The 22,502-nt window shown below is 41.5% G+C and overlaps 2 protein-coding genes across 4 annotated transcripts in view; one reads left to right on the top strand and one right to left on the bottom strand.

The window, feature by feature from the left end:
• Positions 1 to 10,261, bottom strand: part of CCDC122 (coiled-coil domain containing 122) — a 53,106-nt gene extending 42,845 nt beyond the window's left edge. For 2 of the 3 annotated variants that reach the window (XM_080917125.1, XM_080917127.1), the window contains exons 1-2: positions 10,125 to 10,261; positions 9,763 to 9,828 (exon numbers count right to left, since the gene is read on the bottom strand). The gene's annotated coding sequence lies outside the window, so the exon portion shown is untranslated. The remainder of the gene's footprint in view (positions 1 to 9,762; positions 9,829 to 10,124) is intronic. The other variant, XM_080917126.1, reaches the window with a different exon arrangement.
• An 87-nt stretch (positions 10,262 to 10,348) lies between these two features.
• Positions 10,349 to 21,146, top strand: LACC1 (laccase domain containing 1). The gene is made up of 7 exons (XM_080916768.1): positions 10,349 to 10,440; positions 11,272 to 11,878; positions 12,575 to 12,753; positions 13,408 to 13,573; positions 15,751 to 15,976; positions 17,067 to 17,227; positions 20,408 to 21,146. The coding sequence occupies exons 2-6, from the start codon at positions 11,317 to 11,319 to the stop codon at positions 17,224 to 17,226; spliced, it is 1,293 nt and encodes a 430-aa protein (XP_080772894.1). The 5' UTR covers positions 10,349 to 10,440; positions 11,272 to 11,316; the 3' UTR covers position 17,227; positions 20,408 to 21,146.
• Positions 21,147 to 22,502: the final 1,356 nt, after the last annotated feature.

Below are 22,502 nucleotides of genomic sequence, written 5' to 3'. Positions count from 1 at the left end.
TATTACAGACATGAACTACACTGCCTGGCTTTCATATGTGAGCTTTGGGGGAACTGACTCAGGTCTTTATGTATGCAGACACTTTACCTACTGAACCATTTTTCCAACTCTATTGTTTTTAATATCATTGATCAACATTAGCATCTTTTATACCTGTTTTTATGTCCTTCATCCATGCAGACTTTGAAAGTATAGAGACCGAGAAATGCCTGGCACATAATAGGTGCAGATTCATAATCAATCAGTCTGCCTGCCTGCCTGCCTATCTATCTACCTATCTATCTATCTTTACCTCACCATATTTTGACGTAATAATGTTTCTTGAGATAGTTCTGATCACATCCACATTACAGTCAACCTTTCAATCAACTCTAATTTACATAATATCTTCTTCAAAAAGGAGGCATATCAGGCAGATATGACTTTCTCTTTTTAGTATATTGTTTCTCTATGTAATCTGTAGAACATTTCAGGTTCTACCATGAGATGGAGCTCACTTTAAGTCTAGGCAGTACCATTTACCTCTGAACTATCTCTCCAGTCCCTTGGTAGTACCATTTACTAACTTATTAGGTAAAGCATTCAGCAAGTTCCAGACGATTCAAAATAAACTTCTGTGAACCATGAAAAATATGACAACTCACTCAAGACTGTCAGTAATGCACCACCAACTGCCTACCCCGCTGGCTAAGGTCATCTATGACAACTTTGACATCGTGGAAGGGATCATGACCACAGTTCATGCCATCACTGCCACTCAGAAGACTGTGGATGGCCCCTCTGGAAAGCTGTGGCATGATGGCTGTGGGGCAGCCCAGAACATCATCCCTGCATCCACTGGTGCTGCCAAGGCTGTGGGCAGGGTCATCCCAGAGCTGAATGGGAAGCTCACTGGCATGGCCTTCTGTGTTCCTACTCACAATGTATCCGTTGTGGATCTGATATGCCGCCTGGAGGAGCCTGCCAAGTATAATGGCATCAAGAAGGTGGTGAAGCAGACAGCCAAGGGCCCACTGAAGGGCATCCTGGGCTACACTGAGGACCAGGTTGTCTCCTGTGACTTCAACAGCAGCTCCCACTCTTCCACCTCTGATGCTGGAGCTGGCATTGATCTCAATGACAACTTTGTGAAGCTCATTTCCTGTTATGACAATGAATACAGCTACAGCAACAGGGTGGTGGACCTCATGGCCTCCATGGCCTCCAAGGAGTAAGAAACCCTGGACCACTCCCACCCCCACCCCCAGCAAGGACACTGAGAGCAAGAGAGAGGCCCTCAGTTGCTGAGAAGTCCTATTCCAACTTGGTCCTCAACACTGAGCATCTCCCTCACAATTTCCATCCCAGACCCCCATAAAAATAGGAGGGGCCTGGGAAGTTCTACCTACTCTCTTAAATACCATCAATAAAGTTTCACTACACCCACAAAAAGAAAAGAAAAAGAAACCTAGGTCAAAGGCATATAAAATACTTTTTAACAAAATCGTAGATGAAAATTTCCCCAATCTAAAGAAGAGGATGCTAATCTTTAAGTATAAGAAGTATAAAGAATGCCAAATTGACAGAACCAAAAAAGAAATTCCCAGGACCAAATAATCAAAACACTGAACATACGGAACAAAAAAAATGTATATTAAAACCTGCAAGGGAAAAAGATCAAGTCACATATAAATAGGAAGTCTAATTAGACTAACACCAGACTTTTCAAAGAAAGACTTACAGCCTGGACAGATGTTTTACAAACTCTAAGAGAACACAGATGCTGTCCCAGACTACTATACCCAACAAAAATGTCAATCATCACAATCAACAGAGAAAGAAAAAGATCCCATGATAAAAAAAAAAAAAATTTAGCACCTTTACCAACCCAGCATATAGAAGGCACTAGAAAGAAAACTTCAGTCCAAAGAGGTTAATTACACCTCACTCCCCCTCCCTGCCCAAAATAAAAAATCTCAAAACACAAAGTCGAAAAGCAGAGAAAAACCCTACATCATAACAACAGAACAAATGCAGTTCATTAATAATTCTCAATATTACTAGTATAAATTCTTCAACAAAATGTCACAGAATCTCTCTATTGTATTTAAGAAACACTTAGCCATCAAGGGCACATATTACCTCAGGACAAAAGGATAGAATAAGGTATTCCACACAAATGGATCAAAAACCAAGCAGACACCACCAGTTTAATAACTGACAAACTTCAGACCAAAACTGATCAGGAGAGGGAAGGATACTAGATACTCTTTAAAGGAAAAATACACAACTCACTACTGAATGAAAAAAAATGGGTAAAGAAAGAAACTGAGAAGGAAATTAAAATGTCTTTAGAGTTGCATGCTAATGAAAATGCCACACATTCAAACCTATAAAACTATGAAGGCAGATCTAGGAGACATGTTCATAGCCCTTAATGCTTACATCAAAAATGTTGAAGAGATCCATATTAGTAGCTTATTAGCACACCTGAAAGCTCTAGAATAATCAGAGAAGACAACACCATAAAAGAGTAGATACATATCAAGAAATGACCAAACTAAGGGTTGAAATCAATGAAACAAAACAAATAACCACCACAACAAAATCACAATGAATGAAACAAAAAGTTAGCTCTTTGAGAAAATATATACGATTGGAAAACCCTTAGCCAAACTAACTAAAGACACAGGTCAGAAATGAAAGAGTATACATTGCAACAGACACTGAGGAAACCCAGAGAATCAAAAGGATATACAAAAACAAGACAAAACCGTACCCTATCAAATCAGAAAACCTAAAAAACCTAGATGAATTTCTTGATAAACACCAACCACCAAAGTTAAATCATGATCTAATAAGCATTTTAAACAGACCTATACTCCCATTGCAGTAGAAGCAGTGGTAAAACAAAGCAAAAAAACAACAAAACAAACCTATAGAGATGATTTCAGCTCAGAATTCTGCCAGTACTTCAAAGAATTAACACTAGTACTTCTCCTCAGAGTATCCTACAAAATAAAAACTGAAGGAACATTTCTGAACTCTTTTAGAAGGTCATTGTTACCCTAATAACTAACTATATAAAGAACCAACAACAAAAAAAGAGAATTACAGACCAGTAGATCTCATAAACATAGATGCAAAAATTCTAAATAAAATACTTGCCAATTGAATCTGAGAATACTTAAAAAAATTATCTGCCATGATCATGTTGGTTTCATCACAATACTGCAGGGACAGTTCAACATACATAAATCTATAAACATAACCTATATATAAATAAATTGAAAAATAAAAACCACACAATCATCTCATTAGATGCAGAAAAGGTCTTGGAAGGAGAAATCTAACATCCTTTCATGATAAAAGTCCTAGGGAGAGACTAGGGATAGCAGTAACATGCCACAACAGATTAAAAGCAATTTACAGAAAGCCCCCAGCCAACATTAACCTAACTGAAGAGAAAAATCAAAACATTTCCACTAAAATCAAGAACGAGAAAAGGATGTTGTTCACTGTCTCTCTACTTGCTCAATATAGCACTTGGAGCCTTAACTAGACAATTAAAGAAGATCAGGATGCCATAAACTGGAGAGGGACAAGTATCTTCATTTGCAAAAGAAATGCTTCTATATAGAAAAGATCCTAAAATCCCCACCAGGAAATCTCTAGAACTCATAAAAATTTTCAGTAAGGTAGTAGGAAACAAAAATAACACACATAAATCAGACGCCTTCCTATATACAACTGACAAACATATTGAGAAAGAAATCAGGGAAGCATTACTTTTCACAGTAGTCTCAAAAAATATTTTGAGATAAGTCTCACCATGTGTCTTAGTGTTCTATTACTATGAAGAGACACCATGAACACAGTAACTCTTATAAAGAAAATATTGAATTGGGGCTGGCTTACAGCTTGGAGGATTAGTCCAATATCATCATGGTAGGAAACACGGCAGCATGCAGGCTGACATGGTGTTGAAGAGGTAGCTGAGAGTCTACATCTGAATCCACAGGCAGCAGAAAACAGAGGGACACTGGGCCTGGCTTGAGCATTTGAAATCTCAAAGCCCACTCTAAGTGATACACTTCCTCCAGCAAGGCCACATCTACTCCAACAAAGCCACAGCTCCTAATAGTGCCACTCCCTGTGAGCCTGTGGGGACCATTTTCATTCACACCACCACACTAAGCAAGTGAAAGACTTGCAGTTTAAGACACTGAAGAGAGAAACTGAAGAAGATGCCAAAAGATAGAAATATCTCCCGTGCTCATGGATTGGTAGGATTAATATTGTGAAATGGCCACCCTACCAAAAATTATCTACTGATTGACAACAACTGAAAAAAAAAAAAAAAAAAAAGAGACCCAAAAACTCAGGATGGCAAAAACAATCCTGAAAAATATAAAGACTGTTGATTTTAAGTTGTGCTAAAACTCTTTAACAATAAAAACATTAATGTTGATCAGTGGAATAGAATTGAAGACCTAAACATAAATACATTCATCTATGGACACCCCAGTTTTTACAAAGAACCCCAAAATATAAACTAGAGAAAGAATGCATCTTCAACAAATGGTGCTGATCAAATTGAATGGCTGCATGGAGAATAGTTCTAATAGATCCAGACGTATCCCTGCACAAAACTCAACTGCAAATTGGTCAAGGATCTCAGCATAAGACCAGAGCCTTGAGTATGTGGGAGAAGACGAAACCCGGTGGTAGGTCTTGAATCATCAGCACAGGAAGGACTTTCTGAGCTGAATGGATAGTACCAGCAGTAGGAGCAACAGCTATTGAATGGAACCCCACAAAGCCGAAAAGCTGCTCTAAGCCAAAGGACGCCATCGTTCTGGCAAGCAGCGGGCCAGTCATGGAAACAGACTTTTACCAGACATATATCTGATAGAGAGATAACATCTAAAATACATAAAGAAATAAAAACTGAACATTAAGAAAATAGATAACCCAATTAAAAATGAGATCCAGAACTAATCAGAAACTTCTCAAATGAGAAAGGAGTTAAGATACACTTAAACAAATGTTCAATATCCTTAGCCATCAGGAAAATGTAAATTAAAGCAACTTTGAGATTTCACCTTATACAAGGCAGAATGGCCAAGACCAATAAACCAAAGCACAGCTCATGCTGGGAGGAGGTAGGGAAGGGGACACTTATTCATTGTTTGTGTGAGCACAAACTTGCACAGCCACTGTGGAAAGCAGCAGGACTCTCTTCCATACCCAGATACAGCACTCTGGGGCCATGCCCCACGGACTCTGCTTCCTACTCCACACACACTTGCTCATTCACGTTCGCTGCTGCTCTACTCACAATAGCTGGACATTGCAAACAGCCGAGAACCCATCCAATAATGGGACACTTACACAATGGGATATTAATAAGTTACTTAAAAAATAGGAAAACAAAAAAAATTAAGAAAATTGCAGGTAAATGGATGGAGTTAAAATAAACATACAAACAAAATAAAACATCTTGACTAAGGTAACACCCCACACCCCCCAAAACCCAAATACTGTTTGAATGTTTTCTCTTATATGTGGGTTTTAGCTTTAGCTTTTAAGCCTCCAATATGTGTGCTACAATGAGTATACTCACAGAGGTTAATTACTAAGTAAGGGACTGCAGAGGAGTTATCCCAAGGGAGGAGAGATAGAACGTATTATTCAGGATAGGTGTGGAGGGAAACTGCAGTGACGGTCAAATGGGAAGAAGTATGGAAGAGTCAATATGGAAACATGCTCCTAAACAAGGAACCTATTTATTATGTAATATGTATGTAATGTACATATAATGCAACATGTATATGTTTTACATACATATATGGAAGAAATATAAATGGAATGTTCAAACAATGAGAGAATGCCCCGACTAGGTATCTTATGTTACCAAGTGAAACTTCTAGTGCCATCAGTTAGTTGAGTCACTGGCCAAAGAAACCCCAGTTCCCCCAAACTTAACATCTCAGGCTACTGCCTACCATTGGTTGGTCTCCACAGCCTCTATTGGAACAAAGAAAAGCCAAGCTGGTACCTAACTAAAGCCTTCACCTCTACCGACTATTACTAGTTCCTGGTACTAGCAGGTAATCTGCATACTGCCAGAGGAGAAAGGTAATCACAACCCAGTAATGAGCTGTGCATCCTACAGTGGTGATCTGCCTATGAGACATGCTGTCACAACAGTGACAAGAATCCTGAGATGGAGTTTATAGGCCGAGGATCTAGGAGAAAAGCCAAGTGCTGCTGCTCAGCCACAGGAGTATCAATGAAATGAGCTCTAATGATGCTCTGCCACACTTGTGATCTGTGCTTTGCCCCGCTATTGCCGAGGAAGCGAGCTACAGACACTCACAACTAGACAAGGTGAAAATTAAGAGATACTGGGGCACTCATTCCTACACGGGAGGCCTCGATCAAACTCTTCCCTCAGTGCTCAGGGACCTATGTGGAAAAGGGGGCAGAGATTGTAAGGCCTAAGAAACAATGCCTTTCAGACTCAACAGGAATGGCGCACATATGAGCTCACAGACTCTGGCAGCTCAAGGCCTGCTCAAGGTCAAACCAGCCAGGGGCTCCCCTCTGAGAAGGGAAAGTCGACATGGGATTCCACGTCTCAAACTGATTCCCGCTGGCAAAGGAAACATTAGTCTTCTCAAATTAGTCTCGCTGGGTGTATAAACCACATGTCAGGATAGGTCCCATGCCCAGCAGTAAATGGGCATCAAAAAACAAACTCAGTGCTGCTTTGGCCTCATATAGCTTTGTTTGCGCTTCCCCACCCCTGGGCTTTGGTTTTCAATTTTGAGTTTTTTATGAGTTCTCTCTCTCTCGCTCTCTCTCTCTCTCTCTCTCTCTCTCTCTCTCTCTCTCTCTCTCTCTCTCTGTGTGTGTGTGTGTGTGTGTGTAGGGAGGATCTAGGAAGAGTTAGGAAAGAGGAGAAGTGTGATTAGAATAAATTGTATGAACATGTGTTTTCCATAAGAAATGATGGAAGAACGAAAACCTTCAAATGATACAAAATCATGGCAACGCTTCGTTTGCTACTTAGTCTCTGTAACTGATGGAGATCAATTTTTTGTTGAGACGTTCAGTTTGTGATCATTTGTTTTGGCTGCCCCAGCAAATTTAACAGGGGTTATTAATACAGAAATCTGTATCCGTTACATGGCCTAGTCTGTAAAAACACAAAAACTTTCATTCAAATGGCTTTAAAATAACTGTATAGGCCAGCGAGATGGCTCAGTGGATTGATGCGGCTGATGCTAACCCTGATGGTCTGAATCCAATCCCTGAGATACACAGTGGAGAAGAGAACTGACCAAAGTCTTCTGACCTCCACATGCATGAGTGCTCTCTCTCTCCCTCACACACACACACACACACATACACACACACACAAAATAAAAGTAATACAGATTTTAAAAAATTGATCACAGCTTTTAGAATTTCTACCATCTCATAGGATTTACAATATAGTATACCAATATATAGGAATTTCCCAAGAGTTTTCCTTAATAAAATCAAGTCCCCAAAATACTGACTCTAAAACATGCCATCAAATAATTAAAATACAGAGGCAGAGTATATGCTGTTAGCCTATCTATGCTTGGCTTCTAACCAACTGGCCTTTTTTACTCCCTGTGTCCTGGTGGTTAAATCCCACAACACGCCTAATGAAGATGGTTAGGAAACTACTCTCAGGTGTGTTGTCCTGGTTCAGTTCTGCCTGTCGAACTACACAACTACACCATAAATTATATGCTTGTTACCAAACCTGGTCATGCCAGCTATACTTGATACTGTGCTTTTATAGCTTAATTAAATATGATGCAAACCAATTATATGGTATAGAAAAAAAGGTTTTTTGCTCCTCTGGATTCTGTTAAGTGATTTCTAAAGACCCAGCAAAAGGCATGAGATAACTATAAAAGAGTCTACACAGTAGGTCTCCATTCTCAGGTGGCTTCAGGGTTGCCTTTAAACTATTTATTCATTGGGGAATCTTTTGTTAATCTTTTGTGTTTAGAGATTGGTGTTTTTATAGAATGTTAGGAAAAAGATGGTGTTCCGAGTCTCAGCACCAATTTTAGAAAAAAGAGGAAGTGGGGGTGGTCCATGGAGGTACAGTGAGGCATGGGGGCAAGGGGGATGCCTCTGGGGGACTCATGTTGGGCATCCATTCCCACTGAGGGACCAATGACTATGGTATAGTATAGAATAGAGTTTATTCAGGGCATGGGGAGGGGAGTTAAGAGGTAGTAGAGGCAGAGAGAGAAGAGGAGTAGAGAGGCAGAGGCCGGCCATGAGCACATGGAGAGGTGGGGGAGGGAAGGGAATGGGGAGAGGAGGGGGAAGAGGGGAGAGCAGGAGAGCAAAGATCTGAAACAAGGAGAGAGAAAGGAGGCAAGCACTCAGTTTTATAGTGTCAGGTAACTGGGGCGGAGCATGCCTGGCTATTGCTAGGTAATCATAGGGTGGAGTTTACCTGGCTGTTGCCAAGTAACTGTGGGATGGGGTTTACAGAATCCTAACAGAGATAGCTGTGTGCTTTATGGAAGAGATGCAATATCGGAAATAAGTTAATCATGTGTAAAAAAAGGCTCTGGGCTTTCTCAGTTGATTGACACATGAGCATCGGCTAGATTAAAATCAATTTACAGTGCTCTGCCACACTTGTTGACAATTTTCTGGCTTAGCTTTGTTTTCTTTTTAAAAGCTTTACATAGACAAACCGTCCATAACCTAGAAGAACTCTCATTCCTATAAAGTGTATGATTCAGTGTTTAACCAGCCTTTGTGCTGTTTGGCTATGAGTTCAGACTGTATCTATGAGAAGGCTTCCTGTATATGAAAACACCATGGAAGCTCTTCTGCGGTCCAGGAAGGTTATGTTTAAGCTTGAAGCAGCGGGAGCAGTTGAGCTCACAAAAGAAGTGTGTTAAAGCACAGTAAAAGGAAAGGCTGTAGTCATGGCCTAGAAAGAAAGCCTTTATTTGCATGGCTTAAGAATAAGGCAGTCGGTTCTTGTTTCCAAAATGAATTATGCATCTGAATCATCTGCGACTAAAATAAAAAAGCAGAACAAAACAAGCCCAGGCCCGGCTCGCAGGGCTGAGTCAGTCCCCAGCTGGGTGTGGGGTACCCACTTTACTATTGAGTTCTACCTGTTCCCATGTGCAACCAGGGTTGAGAAGCTCTGGAGGAGCATGAGAGAGGAGTGAGCGCTAAGAAATGCGGCCCAGACAGACCAGATGGTGAAGGAAATGGCGTGTAAATTCATTCTAACAACTTCCCTAACTCCTACTGCCCGATTGTGAAAGTTTTGTTGGTTACTGCCTGTACTGCTGCAAGAAAGATGAGCTCTCACCCTCGTGCATGAAAACAAGGAAAAATGTCCTAAGCCTGCTCTGTGTTTTGTTTTTTTTAATCCATTTTCCTTAACAGAAAGCAAGTTCATGCCAAGGCATGTATGTCTGATCAGATGTGTATCATAGGACCCTCAGACTTCTGGAGCGTGTCCAGTGAAAACGGAAATGCGTGCCCTCCGAAAGTGATCACATAGACCGGAGTAGGCTCTATGCCAGCTCTAGTGAGGGTGAGGTTGGTGCACACTTACAAGAAACTCCTAAACTCCAGGATCCCCTAGAGCTTCCTCACTCAGGAAAGACTTCAGCACTTAGAGGAACACCAAGGAAAACAAAGGGCCCTCTTCTTCCTCCATAGCCAGTCTACAGAAAATACACTTTCTCTTACCTTCTCTTACATTTTGAAGAGCGGGTATTTTTCCATTTACAACGGCACTTGATTTTCATACTGTAGCTATTAAATAAGTAACATTAAACCCTTGGGGTATAAAGGAGCCCTAATCTTTACCTCATAGCCACTGTAAGAATGAATGCTTTCTGTCCTGTGAGAGGGCACACAGGGTTTGAGGAACTTATGAGTCAAGGATGTTGGTCCCAAATGAAAGCACAGAATCAGCAGAAAGGGAGGAGGGGGAACGAGAGCTAACGAAGTAGAAACTTGAAAACTAAACAAAAAGTAAAGCAAAATATTTTTTAAAATTAAAAAAAAAAAAAACCACTCCCCCCAAAAAAAGTCCCGAGCCCCCTTACTTGAGCCCGATTGGAGGGCGCTAAGTGACAGGCTGACCACACTGCTGGGTCAGCAATCCTTCTAGAGCCTCCAGGGAGGGTGGGGGCCGCGTCTTCCCTTCCGGGCGCCTCCCGGGACGCGCCTCAGGCGGCCTGGGCGAGCCCCTCGGTGACCCCGGGCGCTGACCCGGAACTGCTGAGCAGCGCGGAACCCCCCCCGCAAAGGGCGCCGCCCCGCGGCCGTGGCGGGAACACCCGAGCCCGGACGCTCGCCCGCGGGGACGGGGACGCGGCAGCTCACACTCGCTGCCGCCGAGGAGAGCGCGGGAAGCCCGCGGTGAGTCCCGCGCCGAGGGCAGGACGGAGGTTGGGGTGGGCCCGGGCGGCCTCGGGTGAAGGGTCAGATTGGGGGTCACAGGGTCGGCCGAGGGGAGCTCCAGCCGGACCAGGACAGTGACCGGAAATCGCCCCTGGTCCGGATTGCGGTCGCTTTGGGGATCATCCCCAGTGTGGAGGACTGTAAATCTGGGGGGAAGCCCAGCCTACGTCAGCTTTTACCTTAAGAAAATGACATTTTTTCAACTCATTAATTTGTTTGTTTGTTTGCGGTGGCCCACACCTTTATTCCCAGCACTTGGGAGGCAGAGTCAGACGGGTGTCTGTGAGTTCGAAGCCAACTTGGTCTACAGAGCTAGTTCCAGGCCTGCTGGGGCTGTTAGAGAAACCCTGCCTGGAACCCCTGTCCCAACCGCAGCCATCAAGTAAGATTTGCTGGTACTTGATATCCTAAAGGTGAGACCTCAGTATTTCATATGAAATGTGGTCTAATCTTACAGTCATGATGGGCATATTGATAAAGCTTACAGATTGACATCCTATAGTTAAAACGACTTGATCTCAGGCAACAGCTAATTTTGTACTTAAAATCTACTACAAGGATAACAAAGTGTAATCTATGACAATGTACCCAGCTTTTCACAAAGTAAAAGATGGCTCAGCCTTAATTGTCACGAGAAACAGTGCACTGGCATTTCTGGCCCGCAGACTACATTTATTCTGGTTACTTTTGGTACTGGTGCAATTTACTCCTTTTTTGTCCATCACAGATTTTGGTTGTATCTACACAAATATCGAATTTATTGTTATTTCTGTACATTTTTCTTTACAGCTGATTTGACATAGAAGTCTCGGAGGAAAGTGCCAGACGGGAAGAATGGCGGAAGCGGTCTTGGTTGATCTCTCTGGTTTACAGTTGGCCTCTCAGACAAACTGCCCTCAGATGCTACTGCACACACTGGATGCTATTCAACACCACCACAGTCCGAAGGCCAAGTTCCTGTGTATAGTACGATGCAGTAATGCCACCAAGGAAAAGGATGGGGAATACGGCCTCTGTGAACTGGAGGCAGGAAATGGCTTTTCACATCTCATGGGAAAATTCGAGACTGTTAGCAGTCCCTGCCTGGCTGCCTCTTTGTATACAATTAAACAAAAAATTGATGAAGAAAATCTGAGCCACATTAAGGTGATTGTACCCCCGCACAGGAAACTGTTAATGAAGGCTTATGTTGACCAGCTCTTCACCAAGGTGTATGAGTTTGAGTTTGAAGATTTACAGGTAGCTTGGAGGGAAAGCCTTTTGAAACCGTCCACTGGAATAAAGGAGACCACAGCTCAGGAACTGGAAGGCATCCAGAGAGAAATAGAAACATACTTGAGAAGCCTGCCGGCACTGAAAGGGGACCTAGCTATTGTCACATCTCCTTTGATCCCAGGTACCTTCGCTGCCCCTGCGTTACAGTGAAAACGTGGACTTCCATCAGATGTCCCTCACGTCCCTCTCTCTTTTCTCTTTTGACTCTGTTTGCAACAAGGGGGTTTTCTGACCTGTGGGTAAGTGGCTGCAAGGGATGACACAGCAGAGGCCAGAGCTGTCCCTAACAAACAAATCTGTGCTATGCAAATTCAGCTTTAAGACAAATCTCCCAGTGCTCCCTAAAAAAAAAAAAAAAAAAAAAAAAAAAAAAAAGAAAGAAAAGAAAAAAGAAAAGAAAATTAAAGAATTTTCTTTTTCTGACCTGGAAATTCTTTTATGTAGAAATGCTGAAACCCCAACCCTCTGGACCTTTTAACAGAAGAGTTCCGTTTTTAAACAATCCTCCTTGGATAGGCAGTATTAATCATGTGCTATATGTTACTTATTTCCGGGAAGAGCGTCCCATGGGGAGGTAAAACAGCCCTGTGTGACATCAGGTGGAGATGCAAAGGGGGCCAGAGTCAGGAAGCAGATCACCAGTGCGGGTTGGAGTGAGCAGGGAGGACTGAGGAGAGGCTGGCAGGGAGGAGTGAGGAGAGGCTGGCAGGGAGGAGTGAGGAGAGGCTGGCAGGGAGGAGTGAGGAGAGGCTGGCTCTTGTCAGCTGGTTAGTCTTTGCAGAGCGTCCTTTGACCCTGTACCACTTACCTCCAACAGACAGCTTCTTACACGGATTTACTACACGGACAGGTGGCATTTCTTACATACCTACTCTCAGCTCACTCAATCTTTTCAGTAGTTCCAAACGGAGAGATCCCAAAGTAGTCGTTCAAGAAAATCTCCGCAGATTGGCAGATGCTGCAGGATTTGATGCAGAGAAATTTTACCCAATAAAGGTAAATGTTTGCTATCTACTTTGGTCTCCTAAAATGTTGACATTGTTCACGCTCAGTATGTTTATGTAACTCTTAAGCTATTTAACTTTTGCTTCCGGTGCTCCGTCTAACATTTTACAATAATGCTGAAATTACTTTTCTCTGTCTGTGTATGTTCACATACATGTGTATATATGTATTTCATCTAGACCTCCTCAATTCTAGAACCATAGTTAACTTTTGAGAGAGTAGAAAATCACTACCATCCTTTCAATACAGAAGTAAGGTCCCTGGATGATCAGGAAAGTTTGGGCCCTAACTTTCTAAGTGAAAAACAAAGAGAACTAGGGTCTAAGTGAGGAGAAAATCTGTCATACTGGAATTCTAGACAGAATTGAATCTAATAAAAGGGGGAAATGACCCTTTTTTGTATTTTAACGTTTCTGCAAAGAAAGTGAAACTTGCCTTTTGGGCGAAGTACTCAGTGAAGATTTACTTAACTCAGGACCTCTGAGTTTACTTCCCTAGGAACCACATCTGCAGAGAGTTATATTTATCACTTATGGAAGCGGATGATCATACCCCGATTACCTAATTTTGTGACCAGTACTTGTAGGAAAGCTTGCATGTAAGATGTTTCATTTTCAGAACATTTCGTCCTGTGTTTTGTTTTAGACCGATCATGCCAGTGAAGTGTGGGTTCTGGGGAAGACAGAGCCGGCCTCTTATGATGGGATTGTCACAGATCAGAGAAGAGTCACAATCACAGCTCTTGGCGCAGACTGTATACCGATAGTCTTTGCAGATCCTGTGAGAAAAGCATGTGGGGTCGCTCACTCGGGTAGGTGCTTTCACCAATTAACGTCTTGTGAATTTGCAATACAAGGCGATTGATCATTGTTTTTCTCACAGGCGTAGATGTAAGATGCATTGCTGTGTGGTAGGATGAGGCCTGCATAATCCTACTACAGAACCAGACACAGGAGTGTACAGCTCAGATCAGACGCATCAGTCTAGAGTTCCCTAAGTAGGTGGTATCTGTGGTATTCAGGGATCTGTAGGTTTTAAGATTGTCAGTGTTTCTAAGCAAAAATATACTATTAACATTTAGGGCAGATAATCCTGCAGTACAAATTACATTATCTTTATCCTTGAAGGTTTTAATGTACATAGTAACTGTAGTCATCACAATAACCAAAGAGCAGCTGTTCATGCTCTTCAAATGTGGCTGCCTCTGGCCAAGAGTGCTTGGCGTCAGGACACCAGGGAACAGGGGATGTCGGCATGTTAGAGGAAGGAGTTCACAGTGGAAAAGCAGCAAATGAGACCTGCTTCTCTATTCCATGAGTGGAAAAATAGACTAGAGAGCCCGCGTGTTTCAAGTAACTTCAGCCGTGGTGGAAACCTTTTATTCAGTAAGGAAGCAATGGAGGGAGCAGTGGTGCCTTCAGCAGTGGAGCAGAAGCGACATCCACACGCAGAAGAAGGATCTGCCTGTTACCGGGACACTATTACAAAATGAGGTCAGAATGGATCAGTGACTTAAGTAGTAAGAGGAAAAATTATAAAACCAACACTGTAAGTATTCTTTGGATTAGGTAATATAGCTTTTAGGTCTCCAAAGCAGAAAAAAGACCAAAAACCCAAAACAAACAAGAACAAACAAACAAACAAACAAATTTAAAGACTGGTGAGTTGCACTTCATTAAAGTTTAAAGTGCTTAGGTATCAAAGGATAATCAATGGAGTGCAGAGGCAGAAAGCTTTTGCAAACCGTTATATTTAATAATGGGTTGACGTGTAAAACAACAGCTGGAATTACAGTAGAACATTTGAAGAGTGGGTAAGGGCTGGGGTGTAACGGCCCCGGCAGAGTGCTCACTTGGCATGCACGACCCGTCTGTCCAGCATCTTGTATGGTGTAGACCAGGTGCAGGGACTCACACCTATAATCCCAGAACTCAGGAGGTTGAGGCAGGAAGATCAGAAGTTAAGGAATAGAAATTTTTCCTTAAAATGATTTGCAAATTGCTAAGAAGCGTAAGAAAAGTTAACCAACATCATTGTTAATTAGAGATGTATGGCAAACCTACCATTTCATCATTCGTCAGTTAGGGTGGTTTCTAAGACAAAACACCTCTCAGGAGGCGAGTGTGACCCAAGTTTGAAACTAGCCTGATCTACAGCGTGAATCCCAGCTACATAGTGAGGCCCAATCTCAGTAACAACAAAAGAAAATGCCAGTTCCTTATTATGTTCAAAATAGAATTGCTATATGTTCTAGCAATTCTGATTGTGGGTCTGTGTCCAGAAGAATTCATATCTACACGTACAGCATCCTGATCTATAAGGTCTACAAAGTATAAACAGTCGGAGTACAAACAGTGACAAGGGGGGTAAGCAGCAAAATGTGATGTGGTGCATATGACAGTGTATTGTCTAGAAAGGGAAATACATCTTGACACACTACGCATAGACGGACCTCTTAGTTCTCATGCTTGGTGCAGTGAGCCAGTCGCAGAAAGACACGTTCATATGACGCCCTCACATAAAGTACGTCGTAAAGCAGTCAAATTCATAACATTTTAAAGGAAGGGAGATGGTTTTCCTTGTGAATATAGTTTCAAATGGCAAGATGAAAGAAATCTACAAATTGAACACCGCAGCTATTAATACTGAGTTGTGCCCTTCAAGAGGTTTAAGTGTTCATTTCATGTGCTCATTACCCTAGTCTATAGGAAAGAGATGGAAAGACTGCGAGAATATTATCCCTATGGAGACTAAACATCAGTGCCGCTTTTCAGAAGAAACTCCATGAGCCGTCCGTTCAGAAACGTGCTCAGTACAGCTCACCTAGTGCTAAAGCCAACACTGTAACAGACTCATTATTTTTGTGGCTGGTCTATTATGCCTGGTCTTTGAATACATAAACCACAGCTGTTAGCTTTTCACTGAGACATAAAAGCAGTTGGAATTCTACATTTTTAACTTCTCTTGTCTTCTCTTCCCATTTGCCAGGCTGGAAAGGCACTTTGTTAGGTGTAGCTATGGCTACTGTGAATGCTATGGTAGCAGAGTTTGGCTGTAATTTGGAAGACATTATTGTTGTCCTGGGACCTTCGGTGGGATCTTGCTGCTTTTCGCTCCCCAAAGAATCAGCGGTCTCTTTTCACAATCTTCATCCTTCCTGTGTGAGACAGCTTGACTCACCCAATCCCTACGTTGACATCCGAAAAGCCACCAGGTGTGTTTGATTTCAATATGGTGATGAAAGTTTGGCTATTGTTTCTTGCTCTGAGGTGAAAATCACGGTAAAGAATGGTAACTCTACACACACTCAGTTCAGGTAGCAAATCTTTAAGGAGCTGACGTGCACACGTGGAAAACACACGTGCACACGCATTTTTAATCAGCCATCTATTCTCACACGTGTATCGCAGATAATCTCCTGACTGTTACAGGTTATTGATTTTAAAGCAAATTCCAAGTTGATCTCCACAGAAAAGTACTTAAATTTTGTATAAAATAGCTGACATACACTTTACTTTATAGCTGTTGCCTAGGTCAACTCTCCTATGTCTTAGAAACTATATGAAAGTTGATATTTTGAAAATATTCTTATTGTCTAATTAACTAGAAAGAATTTCTTACAAAACTTAGGAAGTCTAAAATGTAACTACTTATATTTGTGGTCCTGTGCTTTTTTGGATTTATGAATTTGCTTTTTAGTCTCTGTTGAAAATTGTCATTTCTATAAAAGGAAATAGGCGTCTGAATTGAATTATGTTTCTATTCTAGTCAGCAAAGCCATAACCAGACCTCATTTGACACATGAGTAGAAAGGATTCAATTAATTGGGATTAGATTTTTATATGTGACTTGTGAAATAAGTATTACTAATTTTTATTCACATTTATATTAGAATATTTATGAAGAAACTTTTCTGTTAAAACTAGCTAATCAGAGAAAAAAGATAAGAAGACTATATGATAAAAGTATACCATATCTATACCAAAAGAGCTTTCTGCGCAATGCCTAGTCACTTGATAAGTCTCTTCCAAACAAGCATTTAGCGTTCTTACACTGCCCAGCACTTGCTTGTGTCGGCACGGTGTTGTGGGACACTATCAGCTCTTATTTGAGCTGTAGTGATGCATGCTGAGAGTGCTGCTGTTTCCTCACTAGCCCCTTCGGAGCAGTGAGCAGCTATTCCCGCTGTTCTGAGGCCTTTCCCGGAATGTGTCCACACAAATACAAATACTTCCACTAGCAGAAAATAAACTCTTGCTGGTTTTTTTTTGTTTGTTTGTTTTTTGCAAAATCATCCTTGTAAGGATTCTTCTAGAACGAGGAGGAATTCTTCCGCAGAATATTGAAGACCAGAAGGAGGATCTTGATCTCTGCACATGCTGCCATCCTGAGAAGTTTTTCTCCCATGTCCGCGATGGCCTTAACTTCGGCACACAGATAGGCTTCATCTCCCTTAGAGAATGAGGTACCGAGCCCCCTCTGTAGAGTCTCCTTCTTCAGTCTCTTTCCGTAGCTCCTCCCACTCACCCCTCCTCCTTCCAGCCTTTCTCTGCCTTCACTGAAAAAGTAATTTAGTAACATTTTTTTCTCCCTGTAAGAATAGCAAGTCTTCATTTGATTGGTTGGTTGGTTGGTTGGTTGACTGATTGATTAGTTGATTGTTGGGGTTTTTGAAACAGCATCTTTCTGTGTAGTCCTGGCTGTTCTGGAACTCTGCTCTGTAGACCAGGCTGGCCTCACACTCAGAGATTCGCCCGCCTCTGCCTCCTAAGTGCTAGCATTATGGCGTGCATCACAACACCCTGCTCAGATGTTTTAAGTGGAAACATAGCATAGAAAAGTTCATTTTCAAAAGCATACTCCATAGTGTTCATTTCTTGTTCTAAATGGGGTACAGATATAGACAGAATTCCCAATAGAGGAATGTCAAATGACTGATGAACAGTAAAAGAAATATTCAGCATCCTTAGCCATCAGGAAAATACAAATCAAAACTAAGATTGTATCTTATACTTGTCAGAATGGCTAAGATCAATAATACAAGTGACTGGCCATGCCGGTGGGGACATGAGCAAGGGAAATACTCCTCCATTGCTGGTACAGTGGAAATCAATATAGTGGTCTCTCAGAAAGATGAAAATCGATCCACCTCAAGATCTAGCTATACTACTCTTGGGCATATACCCAAGGGGTGCTTCCTTTTACCATAGGGATTCTCCCTCAGCCATAGTCCTTGCTGTTCCATTCATATTAGCCAGAAATTTGAAACAACCTAGATGTCTCTTAGCAGAATAATGTATAAAGAAGATAAGGTACATTTACATAATGGAGTATTCCTCAGCTATTTAAAAAATAACATCGTGAAATTGATGATGTTAGAAAAATCATCCTGAGTGGTGTATCTCAAACTCAGAAAGACAAACATGGTATGTATTCACTTAAATGTTTATATTAGGCCACGACAAGCAGGGTAGAAGCTAGAAGCGCAGAGGGTAGGTGTAGAGGAAGGGACTAGAGAGAACAGATCACCTTAGGAAAGGGAAACAGAATAGAGAGCTATGGGTGTAGTGGGGGTGGAGTGAGGAGAAAGTGTGAAGGGAGAGAGGAGAAGGGCTTGTGGCAGAGAATACAGAAGAGACTACCAAAATAAGGGGACATTGGAGAGGTAGAGTGGACATATGAGCATACGTGAACACAATCCAAATGAAACTAATAAGAGGAGAGGCAGAGTCCCGGTGGCCATATCTTACCACCAAGTGAACTTCCAGTACTGGGTTGGGTTGCATCTAATTGACTTGTTTGCTCAAGGAGCCCCACAAGAATTCCTAAACAACCCAGGCTGTTGCCAAGACCTTAGGTTTCTCTCTACAAGCTGACAGCAAAGCCCATTGTTGAAGACCACGCCCACACAACTCATTAAGAATGGAGACGTCAGATCAGTACCTATAGAGAACCCATACCTGACGCTGGGTGACTGAGAACCTGAAACTGGACAGCCCAAGAACCTAGGGTAAAAACCAGATAATTCTGGTCTAAAGAAAGAAAAACCTAGAATGGTGAAATGGCAGCTCCTAATGATATTCGCTGTACTCATAGATTAGTAGCTTGTGTAGCTGTCATGAGAGAAGCTTCCTCCTGCCGCAGATGGGAACAAATATAGAGACCTTGGAACCCTCAGCCCTAAGTGGGATGCCTCCATCACACCCTCCCCCCAGAGCTTGGAGCACCCCAGGGAAGAGGAGGTGGAAACTATGGAAGAGCCACAGGGGATGGAGGACACCAAGGAAATAAGGCCCTCTAAACCAACATGAGCAAAGCTCATCTGAACTCAGACTGAAGCAGCATGCACAGGGCCCATGTAACTCCAAACCAGGCCTTCTGCACATTGTATGATGGCTTCCAGTTTATGTTTTGTGGGATTCCTGAGTACGTGAGTGAGTGGACTCTGACTCACTGTCCTCTCTTGGGGTTCTCTTCTGATGGTCCCTCTTGTCGGACTTTGATGTAATAGTTTTGTTTTAGCTTATTGTATTTTATCTTGTTATAGATTTTAAATGAATGAATGAGTGAATGAATGAAACTCTAGCCACTGGGATAAAGGTTAGCAGCTGAACTGTCTCTCACACCTGCTGGGAGAGGGAAATCCATCATCTCCAATGCAGTGGCACCGAGTGCGTCCACTACTCAGAGCTGGCCTCATGTTCAGGGGTAGTTAGCAGACTTATAGTTGGACTTCGTGGGAATTTTTGTGTGCTTTTATTTGGTTACAACATGTTGGATTGGCTTTGGTTGTGTGTGTGTGTGTGTGTGTGTGTGTGTGTGTGTGTGTGTGTGTGTTTCTTTTTGGATGTGGTTTTATTTTGTTTTCTCATATGGGGGGGTTGTTATATTTCTCTTTTATGAGAAAGAACTTAAATTTGGACGGTTAGGGAGGGGAATAATATAATCAAAATATATTTATAATTGTTTTAAATAGTGAAGAATATAATAAAAACTTTTGCATAAAAATTCTAAATTATAGAATAAGAAATTAAAATGTATAAACTCACTTTTCAATATACTGAATAACTTTTACTATATATGGTAAAGTTAGAATTTTTCTTTGAAGGGGCAGATAGTAAATTATTTTTAAAACTATATTTTATAGTGTGTGTGTGTGTGTGTGTGTGTGTGTGTGGCATGTACACATGTGAAGGCAGATGACAGTTTTTATGCTCTGTTCTCTTCTATCACTATATGGCTTCCAGACATCTGACTCAGGTCATTAGGGTTGGGGGCCAGAGCCTCTATCTACTGCTCGTCACCTCTTCGCTCAGTAAGTCCTTCTGCTGTGTACAGCGTGTAGTTTCTGTCTCGTCTCATCGTCCCTGCCCTGGAGAGCAAGGCAGATGCTGACAGCAGTACGGTGTGTGCTCCCATTCAGCGTTCATAGAAAGGGTTAGAAGTCTATAAATTTCACGACAATGACTTAGTACTGACCCCTTAGCTTTTCTGTGGTTTAACTCAACTGGTTTATGTTTTCCCTCTTTGAATGTCTTTAGTTTTAAATGTACAAAAGCATTTTAATGGACTTTATGATTCTTACCTTGATATTCTAAAAATACCAGTTGGGAGCTAATGTTTGATTTCTATGTGTATTTTACAGGTTCTTGACTGGAATTTTGCATAAACGTTTCCTGCATCCTTCTACACTGGCTGCCAAAGAAAATATTTAGCTTTTTGATTTATATAAAACCATGAGTATTACAAGAGATAATTCATCTTTAGAGTATGCTCTCGCTGTTACCCAAAGCAAAACGACCTTGGTCTAATTCTTATGGCAACTGATGCAGAAACCAACGTGCTGTCATTCCTACAGTTTGTTCTCTGTATTTATCTATAAATCAAGGCTGGTTCTGTTCAGTTCAGTACTCGGTAGATGCCAACTTTTGTTCAGGAATGGAGGTCAGCACAGTGGATTGGAATAAAGACACCTTTCTTGTTTGAATAAAATGCAGTAGGGGAGAGAAATGTTCCCTTCTAAATATGTATTTTTAACTGCCTTATAAAACACCAGGTGTCCTTAAGGTGTTCTCAGGCACCATGGTTTTGCTGAACCCTCCTCCCTTTCCCTGTCCCTTTGTGTCCCTTTCACTCCCAAAAGCCCCTCTTTCCTGTCTCATGTGTTTTATTTCTTCTCCCTTGCTCAGTCCCCTTTTTATGTTCCCTTTCTAGTTTCAACACCTATATCCACACTTAAACCCACAAATTTACATACCCATCTATATGTATGTTTACATTAACATTAAAAATTAGCATTTATATATAAGAAAAAACATGCAGAGTTTGTTATTCTTAGTCTGGATTATTTTGGTCAACATAATAAATAATTCCAGATCCATCAATTTTCCTACATGTTTGATAACTTCATTATGGCTAAATAAAATATTGTGTGTATGACCTATATTTTTGTTGTCCATTCACTTGTTGATAAACAACTAGATTAGTTCCAAATCGTTGCTATTGCAACTAGAGTACCAATAATTGTGCATGTTTATGTTGTCTTTGTGGTAGGATAGTCTTGAGTTTATGCTCCCAAACAAAGTACTTGGGTAAAAACATGTTGCTTTATTTTTGTTTTGTTTCCTTTAAGTATATTCTTTTGAGAATTTAATGCATGTTTCCAATGAAATATGATCATAACCATCTGTCAAACTTCCCTCCAACTCTTCCCCAGATCTTCCCCGTACGTCACCTTTTAACCTCACGTCCTCACTGTTGAGTTTGTGAAACCTCCATGCTGACCTCTAGGATGGCCGTTGCAGTAAACACCCCCAACAGTGAACACCGGTCCAACTTTCCACACACCTATCAGCACTCGTCATTTTTCTTCTTTTATTTTCTTATTTTTATGTGTATGGCTGTTTTATCTGCATGTCTGTGCACCACGTGTGTGCAGTAACCAGAGAGGCCAGCAGAGAACATCAGATCCCCTGAGACTGGAGTTACAGATGGTTCTGAGCCATCACATGGATGTAGGAAATCAAACAGATCATCAGGAAGAGCAGCCAGTGTCCTAATCCATGGAGCAATCTCTTCAACTTAGTCATGCTTTTCTCTTGGTAATAGACATCAAGGGTTAGGGAGAATCTTGACTGCCGTATCTCTGCTGGATAAAGGTGCTGGATGTGTTTTCAATATAGTTCTGGACATTTGTGATTCTTTTGAGAATGATCTGTTCATTTCATGAGCTCATTTATTGACAGACAGCTTTATTGTTTGGCTTTGAAGATTTTCTAATATGCTATAGATCAATGCTAAGCCCTGTTTGAAGTAGAGCTGCTAAAGATTCTGCACTACTCTGTAACCTGAGTGTTGTGCTGACAGTTTCCTTTGCTATGCAAGAGCTTTTTTTATTTCCTGTAATCCATTTGCAAATTCTTGTGCAATTAGAGCCCTATTTTAAGATTTTAAATTTAATTAGTCCTACATTAAGATTTCCAGTATCTGCTGGCTTCTTGAAATATTTTTCTCTAGCAATATCAGAATTTCAGGTGGGGGTCTTTGATCCACGGGTAGAGTTTGGTAATGTTCCTGCTCTTTCTGTCTGTGGAGAGGTTTGCAGTGTTGATGGTGCTAGCTCTTCCTTAAAACTTTAGCAGTGAATCCACATGGTCCCCGGTTTTCCATTGGGGGAAACTTAATTAGCACTTTGATCTCTTGCTCATTATAGGTTTGTTTAAATAGTTCCTATCTTCTGA

The sequence above is a fragment of the Micromys minutus genome (genome assembly GCF_963924665.1).
Source record: "Micromys minutus genome assembly, chromosome: 5".
NCBI classification, from domain to species: Eukaryota; Metazoa; Chordata; class Mammalia; order Rodentia; family Muridae; genus Micromys; species Micromys minutus.
This window is presented reverse-complemented; position numbering and strand designations above follow the sequence as displayed.

Coding starts and splice junctions, on each gene's coding strand:
- LACC1 (XM_080916768.1), top strand. CDS start 11,317: ATGGCGGAAGCGGTCTTGGTTGATCTCTCTGGTTTACAGTTGGCCTCT. Junction 12,754..13,407: donor AGAAATTTTACCCAATAAAG/GTAAATGTTTGC, acceptor GTTTTGTTTTAG/ACCGATCATGCCAGTGAAGT. Junction 13,574..15,750: donor ATGTGGGGTCGCTCACTCGG/GTAGGTGCTTTC, acceptor CCCATTTGCCAG/GCTGGAAAGGCACTTTGTTA.